Here is a 13,054-nt window from a genome sequence, read left to right on the forward strand (position 1 = left end):
CAGCAGATTTAGATAAGCATCTTCAAAGAGGATAAAATAATTAAACCTCTCATAAGGTTAAACTTGGACCCTTGACTCTTTTAAGAAGGACTTTAGTGTGACTTTGCTGACAATTTCCTGCCCACAAGGCACCAAGGAGATTCGGTTCAGCAACTTTAACAAAATGAATAAAAGAATACATTTCTTATGAGGCTCGGCTTGGTCAAAATCATAATTCAGCCAACCTGCTAAGTTTGCCAACTTTTCAGCCAACCCCTTTTCAAGTCCCCTCTGTGCATTTTCATCAGTATCTTCGAGATTGTCCATGAGGCTCAACTCGGCCTGAATCATCCACCCAACAAGGCATCCAGAATATTTGGCTCAGCATTTATCTTCAACAGAAAATGAGTAAATTAATACAGATGATTTATAAATCATGTCAACATTTGAAACATAACAATATTAATTACATGCGTGTTAATGAAAGGGAAACATCACCACAGGAAATTTTGCCAACCTGTAGCATATTGCATTACAGATGGTATATATTTGAGTCATTTGTCTTTAATATAAACCTAAAAATTAATGTGGCTCGACGTTGCGAACTTAGCAAGTTCTCTTTCAGAGGCTAAAACAGAAATGACAGAGGCACATACATTAACAAGGGGGTGCACACAAACATGCAGGGATGAAAGAAGAAACACAAAAGGAGGATTAGGTGGGAAAGGTGTGGAAAGATGCAGGGGAGGGTGGATGAGAGAACAAAGAAACAAAGCGAGATGGCAAACCACAAGGGGTCTGGTATGAACAGGGGAGGGACCAGAAAGGGGAAGGATCAAAGGTCACAGGGAGTGGGAACGGACAAAAGAGTGTGGGAGTGAAGGGGGATTATGCGGGGGGGGGGGGAACAGTATGGAGGTGGAAAGGGATGAAAGATGGGGGAAGATGGGTAAACACAAACAATGAAGACCAGGTGTACTGTCTGTAACAGAAGACAATGGAGGAAGAAAAAGATTAATCATTTCCAAGTTGGATGTTGAGACCATGTGGTTGAATAGTTCGAAGACGATTCATCCACACTTTCTCTCTGCTGAGGCGAACTGAGTCCTTGCGATGGCCAAGAGATTCAATGCCCTGCAAAATCATATCAGAAATGGAGTGGTTAGGCAGGTTGAAGTGATGACCAACAGGGGTGTCTAGTTTCTTGGTGTTGACCGTTGACCGGTGGGCATAGAAACGCTTCTTGAGCGTATTCTTAGTCTCACCTACATACTGCACTCCACAGACCCTGCAAGAAATGAGATATATGACATTAGGGGTGTTACAAGTGATGTTACCAATGGTTCTGTGGGTAGTGACAGAAGAGTGGCCAGAAAAGGAGTCAGACTCCTGGATATGAATCTGGCAGACAACACATCTGGAACTGAACTTGAAAGTACCATGCTGGGTGGGAGGGGATGCATCTAAGGATGGGACTTCAGCTCGAACAATCAAGTCCCGTAGATTTCGAGGACGCCTGTAAGCCAATGTGGGGCCGTTGGGGATGGCGCGGGCAAGGCAATCTGAAGTATGGAGGATATGATGATTGTCATTAGTGATTTTGCGAAGGGGAGGGAGATTGGGGTGAAACGTGGTGACCAAGGGAATCATGGGTTTGGCCATGGCATCAGGGGCCTTTCCCGTGAGAGCTAGATTTCTGGGGATAGCTTTAGCTCTGGCAATGGCACGATGAACTTGGCGAGAAACAAATTATACAAACAGAAACAAACAAATTATATAAACCTGTATGAAAATTCCCATTGATTTCACATGCCTGCTGCATATAGTTCTAATGTCTTCTTTTTCTGCTGCTATTCAAAAATGTTCTCTTGCACTGTGGTTGCATGCTCGCATCCTCAAACAAATTAAATTGCTTGTATATAATTGCGTAAGATAATGCATTCAAGTCACACCATCATTGATTTTTGAAGCAAAACTATGTTTATAAAATGTAACCTCACACTGTTTCTGTCTATATATAGACAGAAACAGTGTGAAGTTACATTTTTAGCCCTACAGAACATGATGCTGTGATGCAGCTTTCATGATATGCATTTTAAATCCACTACACGCTTGACCAACTTTCTGTAATGTAAGTATGCATGGAATTTCAGATATTAAATAAGACATCAAAATTCTCAACCAAACACAGTAGGCCCCTATACTTTACGTATCATATTTCAGAAACATTTCATCTTGGTTGGAAATGTTTAAAATGAGGTATGCTAAATTAAAATAAAGTAATAAAACAAAACGTAAATCACCTGTAGTCAACATTCTGGTGTTTGAAATGGAACTTGAAAACGTTGTCTTCATCATCATCATCTACAGAACTAGACGCTGCCAAATGGCCCCGATATTCCATTAGGAACTCACCCCTTTTCTATTGCATTAGTGGTATAGATCCCAAGGCCTAGGAATTGTAAACATCGTAATTATTTTGATTAGAAATAGACGGATCTTTGAGCAACTTGTATAACATTAACATTTGTTATGCAGAATTGGGGCAGTATTACTATACCCTAGCAAGCAGCTTGTATTTCAACTGACCAGCCGAGTTTGAGGCCTCATTTTCAATTTTAAAGTGAGTTTCCTTCAACCTAATTGAGAGATCACACTTGAAGATATCAAACTAGAGGGGCACAATTAACAAGGCATCTGAATTAATGAAAACTTTCTCAAAAAGACAACATAGTCATAACAGATTTAAGAGAGATTTGGAGTGAGTCTTAAGAGGCTGTAAAGGTCAAGCATTCAATTATAATTACGGTATTGGGAATACTTTGGACACTCTTTTGTAGGAATTGAGTAAGTTCCCACCAGCCGAAATTTGTTTCTGCATATTTGCAATACATGTACTTAGCAGTTGGGATATCTTACCTACATATGTACTCACAAATCTTTTAACAAAACCATCTGGATCTTTTGACAGTGTACACCATTTCTTCGCTTCCTGCTGTGAAGAAATCCTCTGTTTCTTGTAAGGGGCCATAATTCTGTATAACAAAAAGAAATAAAGAGAAAAGGTTTTAATAAAGCAATAATATTTGAGCAAAAGTGCCATGCAGCAAAAACAAAAATTAAAACAGTGTCTGATAATCGCAGAAATTTATCGAACAATTTTTCCTCTTTTCTTAGTTATCACCAAGGCCAATCACAGCAACCATCAAAATCAGAGAACATTTCTTGTTTTGAAGTAAATAATGCCACAATTTGAATTGTTTTTACTGCACTAAAGTCTAAAACGTGTTGTATGCTCTAACTTCTGTGTGAGCAAAGTTTCCATCTTCTTTTTTCATATGATGGAAAATTGTAGAATGCAGATTCCGTTACCAAGTCCCACAATGTTCACATTCATACGTAGTCATTTAGCGGATAAAAAAAACAGGGGAAAAAATGTGTCTTGCTGGAAAGCGCATTTTGAAATGAACACATGATGACCTGGAAGCCCAAAAGTTTTGATTGACTATAATCTATGCGGTATGCGTACACAATGGTGTAAATTTGCCCAATAGGCAAGATGGCGCATATTAAAACCATGCAACACCTTGTTCGCGCGCCTAAATTCATGAGTACAAAGTCAAAATGATATTAAGCACGTAACCATATTCCTCATGGTACAAAAGGTTACCCCAAAAAGTCACTGCATGTTGCCATGGTTTTGCTGGTACAATACTGAAAAGAATTTTTTAAAATGGTTATAGGTCAAATATCCACTGCCTAGTAGTAGGCTGCTAGCCTGGATATGCCATGAACTATTCCTAATGCGAAAGCTTTACTCACCATGAAATCAACGACTAAGCCTAAGGCTAAGCTGAGCTTGAACCTGATGTAGGCTTAAGCAAAGCCCAGGGCTAGGCCTAGCCTAAGTCAGAATCTCTCATGTAGGCCTAGATAAAAAATTAAAGCCTAAGTTTATGAACTGTTAGTTCAAGGATGATCACAATGGTTAAAATAAACATCCACATGAACAAACAAAGACGGTGATATAACCAAACGCTGCATGTATTCATGCACAACATTGATTTTTTTTCGCTGTCAAAAATATGGGAAAAGTCATATCAAGTAGTTGCGGAGGGGTCTGCCATTTTGCAAGAAACGACCTAGTAGTAGACCTTCTTGGTAGATCAAGGTTTAGAAAAATACTAAAGCCCAACATACCTTGTTGCATTTGTAGGACTGTAATAATGTGTGGTCGCTGCGGTACACGATTTACGTTCAAGCATGTGTGAGTATATTTTAATGGAAATTCAAAGAGCGTGGACTGGCCTCCTAGTGTTACTATTTGCCTTAAGGGATTAACCAGATGTGACACTGCATCGGCTCAGTGGGTTCATCCAACATCATGGTATAAAAAAGGCAGGGCTTTCAAAAGGGAAAATTACGTCGTGTTTAGTTGATCACCATGTGCATATTGAAGACTTTTTCAATTATCAGCAGAATAAGAAGTGTGATTATTGACACTGCCAGTACACTGGGGGTAGTGAAGAGGATGCTCTTATCCTTGTCCATTCTGAAATAAAACAACGCAGTCATCCTTTGTTAACCCACAGTAGCATGTACCATAAAATAAAGCTGATGAATGCTCACCTATAGGCTCGCCTAATCATAATGTTAGGGCTTCAAACGCAACCTTACATGGAAAATAGAGTAGGATATAATAATGTTACATCCACTGCAAATAAGGTAGTAAACTCCGCAGGCCCAGGCATTTCTTTCTATAAACGATATTAGGCCTGCTGGATAGTACAGTGCCCTCTTTGACGTGTAGATACCTTCTAACTAGTGACGGGAAAAAAGTTTCACTTTTCTAAGACTTCTATTTTTCATGTTTAATTGTAAATATTTCTGCATTCTAGGCCTAGGCCTTTGTCCCCAAAACAGTCCTGCGCATGTTCAGTGCCTAGCAAAATATCTTTACGCAAAGTAAAAGAAAGCCATGGAGTGCCAACTATAAACATCAACTGCTTACGTTGTATTAACAGTTAGCCTTAGTCTAAGACCCGCACTGGAGACAACTCTGTGGCTGAGCCATACGTTGAATGCAAAGGTTGTATACATAGCCACAAATGAGTTGTACAGAAAATCAGCAGAACATTTTTTTTCAGCAGACTTATGAAAAAGATTAGAGAAATATTGCACATTTGGTTTGAAAAACCTTTTTTTTTAAAAAGATCCCTGAAACAAACCCTTGCACAATGGAACAGCAATATATACTGGGTGATTTGGCAGACTTTCGAAGTGGATTTAGCAAAATTTTACATGGTAATTACGGTCATCCTGCCATGTAAGACGGTTAGTCGGATTCTCACTGGTGATACTCCTACCGTTTTGCGCATGCGGAACTCGGGGTACCAGAGTGACATGCCTGTCTATGATTTTCTGATCATTTTGGAAAACATTCGTTGTGGCAAAGTTGTGCCGTACTTTACATCAAATATCTTGGCAATTACAGATCCAACACTCGCGTGAACTCACAGGAAGCCTAACAAGTAAGTGATTCACCTATGGCATGTATGGGCAAAATTATACATGGTTATATGTAGCGGATCAAAAGATGCTTTTGCTTGTATTTACCCGAGGGAAGCGCATGGCGTTGTTTCCAACGCCACGTTCACGGGTCTAAGTCTAGCCTACAGCCCGGCTTACCATGCTTACCGTATGTCTTTGCAACCTTATGATGATACTTGATAGGCATAGCCTAACTATAGCCTAAATACGATGGCTTATAGACAGCAGGGCGATAGTGACAGTCAAAATAAGTATCCAGATGAAGAGGACAAATACCGTGATTATTAATTTTCGCACATAGTCCTGTACAACGTCAAGCCTCTAACTGTGTAACGGTCTGTTACACACAATTAGGTTCAGATAACTCCACAAGAGAAGATGATTGATTCAGGATTAACAGTTCTGCTTGATTTATTCCGAGATTACGATAATTGGAAATCACATTGTTGATCGGCCATATTTGATTATCCCAGCATGCTTTGTCGGTATCCCTTATGACGTCATGAGTGGTAGTATCGAGTCAAGTCGTTTGTGTGAGTCTCCATGTCATGTCGTCATCTACTGCAGTCGTGTCAAGCCCGTTATACTCCCCCCCTCTAAGAAAAGTCATGTGTTTGTTTCTTGTTCTTCAGGGAGGTCGTGTCCTCTGAAATTGGCCATAAGTAAAATATACATTGTTAGCTGACAATGATTTACAATCTTCCATAAAATTTTGTTTCGATTACAGATAATCAATGGTGAGTTTAAAAATAACACAAGAGTCCTTCTTTCCTGCGAAAAGGAAACAAATGTGATCAGTATCCGCAACAACTGTCAAGGCCAATGAAAACACAATTAAAGTAGCAGTCCGAAGATTCACCATTATTCAAAGTGAATAACATGTAAACGTACATGTAGGGTTGTTCTCCTTCCCTAAACAAAAAGAAAATTTCTTTTCAAGACTTCTTTTTCTTCTGTTTGATGAAATAAACAATATGAACATGAACAGTTGCTTTGTTCTGAAAATAAAAAATGCACAGCAAAGTTAATTACTTTTTTCTTCTTTCCGTCCGTTAGTCCGTCTATGCCAACCTAACAAACTGGAATGCATGTACATGTGAACAAACAAGTGGAGTACAAAATCTAACTGGCCCTAGCACTACAGTCCAGACCAGCTATGACTGTAGCAAAGGAGCCTAACTAATAAGAACAGTCAGCCACATGCAAGACTAGCAAGGCTTAAGTTGGTCGATGTGAGCGATCACTTCCGTTCCAGGTGAAGACACTGGAGCAAGTTTATAGTTCACTGGAGTGAGCTGCTCCAAGACTGTCAATGGGCCACACCACTTTGGAGCTAGCTTGGCAGAAAAGTGCTTCTCTGCGCTGGACTGCGGATGGGTTTTCAGCATAACCTGATCTCCAACCGCGTGCTTGGCAGAACGACGTCGTTTATCATAGTGGTGTTTGCGCTTCTGGTAAGATTTCTGCATGTTCCGGGTCACCTCCTGCCTCACAGTATCTGCATCCTGCCTCTCTGACGTATCGGTGAGATGCCATTTGTTGTGTAGTGGACTCTGCAGCTGACGACCAAACATGACAACACAGGGGGCCATGCCAGTCGTGGAGTGGACAACAGAATTAAGCGCAAATGCAAATTCTGAGACGTGAATGTCCCACAGTCGATGATCATCAGTGAGGTACGAACGCATCATCCCCTTGATGTTACGGTTCACTCGTTCAACCCAGTTGGTCTGTGGGTGATATGGAGATATAAAGATCTGCTCTACACCCCACTCGTCGCACACCGCTGCCATTGCCCTGGAAATAAACTGGGAACCATTATCAGACAAAAGTTTCTTAGGGGCTCCATAACGGCAAAAGAGCTGTCGAACCATCAGGGACGCCACAGCCTTACCCGTCGCCTTCCGCATGGGAAACACCTCAGTCCATTTTGAAAAATGGTCTACTGCAACGAGCAGATACTCATGCCCACCATAGCTACGTGGAAAAGGGCCCATCAGGTCTACACCCAAGACTTCCCATGGCTGTTGAGAGTGTGACGATAGCATCAGACCCGGTGGTTTCCTGAACACCGGCTTCATCTCCCTACATGTTTTACAGGCTCTCACAAAGTTGCGCACATCTTTGGAGATCCCAGTCCACCACAAACAAAGGTCATCCAGGCGGTTGAGGGTCTTGGTACGCCCAAGATGGCCTGCTGTCGGTTTGGCATGACAATCGTGAAGAACATCCCGCTGTAACGTCTTTGGAACAACAATTTTCCATTTTGTCCCGGTGTAACGGTAGAGGACATCATCCTTCACCCTGTATGCACCTGACTTGTCTGCCTTCATTTTGATCAGGGTTGGGTCGCGTGACTGGTCTGTCTTGAGCTGTTGCCAGCCGGGAAAAGGAAGAGACTGGTTGTTGGCCTCACCATCTCCAACTGTCCGCCACTGAAGGTCCATCCGGTTCCTCCAGCGTGTCTTCTTGCACTTGGTGCAGGTGTACACAGGCATCGCCTCTGCTCGTCTACGGCTAAGATTGACACACTTTAGGTGATACCAGCTCTGGCATAAGTCGCACTGCACCCAATCCACCGGATCAGTATCTGGCCTCTTGCAGACAGTTGCTGCACATGTATCATCATCCCGTGCTCCATCGGTCTGGGCCCCAGGATTGACATCAGCACCCACAGGTGGCGTAGCAGGTTGTATATCATCACCAGTGAACGGGAACTCCTCTGCCAGGTCTTCCCAAACAGCTCCAACAATTGTGTCATGAGCCCTGGACAAACCGTCTGGTAACACATGGAGAGAACCTGGTCGGTATGTCACATCAAAGCAAAATTCCTGCAGCCGCAACACCCATCGGGCAAGTCGACCAGTTAGCTGGGCCTTCCGGAACAACCAAGTAAGAGACTGGTGATCGGTGACTACCGTGCAGCGTTGGCCCTCCAAGTAGACACGCCACTTCTCCAACGCCCACACAACTGCAAGGCACTCGCGTTCTGTTGTGCTGTAATTGCGTTCAGGGCCGTTGAGTGCACGACTTGCAAAGGCAATGGTGCGCATGTTTCCGTCATCCTCTTGAAGCAAGACCGCGCCCAATCCAGTGCCGCTGGCATCAGTGTGTACCAGGAATGGACGGGTAAGGTCAGGGTAGGTGAGTATGGGCTCTGAAGTCAATATCGTCTTCAGGGTTGTGATGGCGGCGGTACACTTGTCCGTCCAGTCCCACTTGGCGTTCTTGTGACAAAGTTGATTTAGGGGTTCTGTGATGTCAGCCAGGCGTGGAATAAACTTGGCATACCAAGTTACCATTCCCAAAAACTGCTCAGGCTGCTTCACAGATGTCGGCATAGGGTAGTCAAAAATAGCCTGCACTTTCTCTGGATCCATCTGCAGACCATGTGGTCCAACAATGTGGCCCAGGTAGCGCATCGTACTGCATCCAAAACTGCACTTGTCTCTGTTGACTGTTAGGCCCGCTTCACGGAGTTTCTGGAGAATTTGTTGAAGATCAACAAAGTGTTGGCTCACCGACGAAGAGTAACACACTATGTCGTCAAGATAAACATAGCATGTTTTCCCGATGAAGTCTCGAAGGACCGTCTCCATTAATCTCTGGAAACTAGCTGGGCCGTTGACAACCCCAAATGGTAGGACTTTAAACTGGTAGAGCCCTTCCTCGCATATGAATGCCGTTTTCTCCACATCTTCTGGGGCCATTGCCATTTGATGGTAGCCGCTCTTGAGATCAAGCGATGTGAAGACAGTTGCACCATGCAAAGACTCGAGGATCGCATCGATCGTTGGCATCGGGTAGACATCGATCTTTGTTAATCGATTCAGCTTGCGATAATCGACGCATAGCCGATAATCACCTTTCTTCTTCTTGGGTACCATAACAACTGGTGATGCCCACGGGGAATGCGAAGGCTCAATTCTTCTGTCCTCCAACAGTTCCTCCAACTGCATTTTCAATGACTGTCGACGCTCTGGGGAAAGACGGTAAATGGGCCCACGGACTGGTAGGGAATCGCCGGTGTCGATGCGGTGCTTACTGATGTTTGTCCGGCCGGCTTTGGTTGTCAGCACATCCGAGAACTCACTTAGTAAGTCCTCCAGGTGACAGTTGTCGACAGTCGTGAATATGGGGTCAGCTAGAAGATGTAATTCACCTTCCAAGGGGGGGGGGGGTCAGGGGTAGAAATCACAGGATCGATCTCAGGGGGTCACATGACGTCTCACGTAACCCAAGCAATGGCCACTTGATGCGCGGCCCATCCGTGTGAATTCCAATCCAATAGGAATTCTCGCTGAAATCCATCACCAGTTTTGCCCGTGTAGCGAAGTCCTTGCCTAGCAACAGGGGGGTCGGCAAAGTTTTCGTCTGATGCAGGCGAACAACGAGACTAGCTCCAGCTACCTCGACCGTCGCCTCCACAGTTCCAGTGGAGCAGAACTCAGTCCCGTTTACCATAATCAGGGGTCGGGCAGATGTCTCCGGGGTCACAGACAGTCCAAGGGATTCACATGCGCTTTGTTCGACGAGGGAGATCGTCGATCCTGTGTCCATTAATGCTGCAGCATCATGTCCGTTGACGCAAACCATAATGTACGGACCAGTGTCCAGTGGCTCCGGACAGTCACTCGATGTCTGTGACATCACAAGGTTGACCTTTGCCCCGGTTGGTTGAGTTGTTGTTTCTGGCGGTTTGGTGGGTTTCGTGTCTGGTCCGTGTTTCCAAGGCCTGTTGTCCTGTCTTGGGGTGGGCGGGAATGGGCACTCAGCCACCCGGTGCCCCAGTTGGCGGCAACGAAAACAGACTGTCTCGAAAGTTCCGGGCCGCTTTTGAGGTGTTGCTGTTGCTGTACTGTTCCTTGGTGGCGGTGCTCTTCCGGCACCAGCAGAACCACTCTCTGGTTTTGTGTGAGCATGAGTGTTCACTTTGTCATCCGTTGGCTTGGGGGGTGGGTAGGGGGGCCTCTTGAAGGAGTGGGGATGGAACTCTTCCGTTTTTCGGTTCAGTATATACTCATCCGCCTGTCGAGCCACAGCTTGGACAGTTGGCAGTTTCTTTTCACGCAGCTTTGTCCGGAGGTGTTCGCTCTGTAATGATGTCAGAAACTGATCTGTCAGTAACAGTTCCATCATGCGTTTCACGTCACCGGACGTGTCAGATTCATCCGATGGTTTCAGCCATCGTTTGAAGTATAGCGAGAGCCGGGTGGCAAATTCCTCAAATGTTTCATCCGGCTTCTTTGAAGCAGTCTTGAATTTGAGGCGGTATGCTTCCGGGGTCAGTTGATAGTGGCGCAGAATGATGGCGACTATTTTGGAGAAATCCTTTTTGTCCTCCTCAGTCAAAGCATGAAAAGCTTTTTGTGCTTTTCCAGTCAGGTATGGCTCGAGTAGACGGGGCCATTCACTCTTTGGTTTTTTCTGGGCAGTAGCCATACGCTCAAATGTAGCCAAGTAACATGTTATGTCATCATCACTTGACAGTTTATGAAAATCGGGCAGTTCAGGGCCGACTCTAATTGAGGAGACAGAAGCTTTGGTGGCTTCAGTCATTGCCTTCAGCAGGGATTGACAAAGGGCCTCAGTTTCACCCTTACGCAGGGTCTCAAGCTTTTCTAGTAGCTGTCCTACATCTTGTTGTGGAGGCGAGGGTTTACTCTCAGGTTCTTTCATGACAGTGAGTTCACACAAGCACTGAATACGGTCCTGTTTGGATTTGATTTCGTTCACGTCGATGTGATTGGAATGGCATAGCTGGGCTATGTATTCTCCGGTAAATCGCCGCAAATAATTTGCCCTGTTCTCGGCCATGATAACAGCTTATATTCTCAAACGATTGTTGACTCAATTATTACAGTTATCAGTCAATTATATCACGTAGAATTATCAATGTTCATTGAATATCGGCACTCAAGATTTAACGTTACTCACGCCACCGCCCGGACTGCCGATGGCGCTACAGTGTACTCGCAGATCAAAACCGTCCGCAAAATCCGCGAAAATCACCCCTCCAGCAGAATCATCCTGCCGACTACGCCAGGTGTAACGGTCTGTTACACACAATTAGGTTCAGATAACTCCACAAGAGAAGATGATTGATTCAGGATTAACAGTTCTGCTTGATTTATTCCGAGATTACGATAATTGGAAATCACATTGTTGATCGGCCATATTTGATTATCCCAGCATGCTTTGTCGGTATCCCTTATGACGTCATGAGTGGTAGTATCGAGTCAAGTCGTTTGTGTGAGTCTCCATGTCATGTCGTCATCTACTGCAGTCGTGTCAAGCCCGTTATAACTGTCGTACAGATGAGCAAATGTATGCCTAGGCCTATATCTATATCTTGGTCGTGGATGATCTGCCATTTTTTTATACAGTTGTGAAAGAAAACACGCTAGTTTGTGCAGTATATTGTCTACAATAGCTTAAAATCATTATACTGACCTTAAAAAGGTTGACCCACCACCGGCACCGAGCATGTAAACCGTACCGTACCGCGTACGTACGCTGGTGGTACGCACATGAAACTTTTCCCGGTAAATTGTAGACCTACTCGCGCGAACTCCAGCGACGGTGCGCATGCGTAGCGTCCATTGGCACAAAGCAGCCACAAGAGGGCGCTAATAATATTCATCCAGAACAAAACACATAGGATATACATTTTGTCACTTGCGATCGGTCACACTGAAAAAAAGTGTTTTGACGCGACAATATCCGAATGTGGACCATCGACTGTTGTACTGAAGAATGTAATCGGGGACGTCCCCGCTTTGGGAGCGTCCCCAAATGGAAGGTGTTTTCCGACGAATGTCCCCGATTGCAGGCTAATACAAATGCACGCACGCCGAATACAACAGAGTCACGATACAATATGTAACATTTTGGTTAACCAATGAAACACGAGAACCTCTTATTAGTATGTAGTGGGCGGGGCTTCCTGCCGCTTTTTGCACACGGCATTAATGCAAGGTTTTATCGAGAACGTCCGGGTAAAGTACCCCACCCACCCACTGAAAAATTCCTGGCTACGCCACTGGGTATAAGCTACGGAATTAGCAATCAACATGTTAGGAGACTTTCGAACTTTTGTAAATAATTTAAAAATGAAGAGGTATGTTTACAAAAAAAATGGTAATTATTGCGTAATTATTATATTTTCGAAATGCTCCAAAACTTTCGTGCAAAAACACCCTTTCACAGAACTAATTTGGTAAAGCCCAGTTTCTGTTGTGTAGAAAGTTTCTACGCTGGTTCCCGATGCCAGAACGCATTGCACAAACACGGTAACGTCTACCAGTACTAATATATATTTTTTCGCGCGTGCACACGTTCGGACCAGGATCCCGCCAACTAACCAACTTAAGGTTGCCAAACCAACGTCATCATGCCACGGCCAGGGCCTGCTTTTTCAGCAACCAGCGAGGCAATAATCGTGATAAAGAACTACATCAGATATTCAATTTTCGCTGTGTTATTCATGCTTATTTGGATGCTTGCTTTGACTGCCATTGTCAGC

The 13,054-nt window shown here is 44.2% G+C and overlaps 1 protein-coding gene across 1 annotated transcript; it reads right to left on the reverse strand.

Annotated features, from left to right (window-relative positions):
- Positions 1-6,737: 6,737 nt before the first annotated feature.
- Positions 6,738-9,488, reverse strand: LOC119733100. The gene has a single exon (XM_038206680.1). It carries the CDS (start codon positions 9,486-9,488, stop codon positions 6,738-6,740), a length of 2,751 nt encoding a protein of 916 aa, XP_038062608.1.
- Between the last annotated feature and the right edge of the window lie 3,566 nt (positions 9,489-13,054).

Source organism: Patiria miniata, unplaced genomic scaffold (genome assembly GCF_015706575.1).
Source record: "Patiria miniata isolate m_02_andy unplaced genomic scaffold, ASM1570657v1 HiC_scaffold_25, whole genome shotgun sequence".
NCBI lineage: Eukaryota > Metazoa > Echinodermata > Asteroidea > Valvatida > Asterinidae > Patiria > Patiria miniata.

What these genes read in the sequence shown, in the direction of transcription:
- LOC119733100 (XM_038206680.1), bottom strand. Translation starts at nt 9,488, where the DNA reads ATGCAGTTGGAGGAACTGTTGGAGGACAGAAGAATTGAGCCTTCGCAT.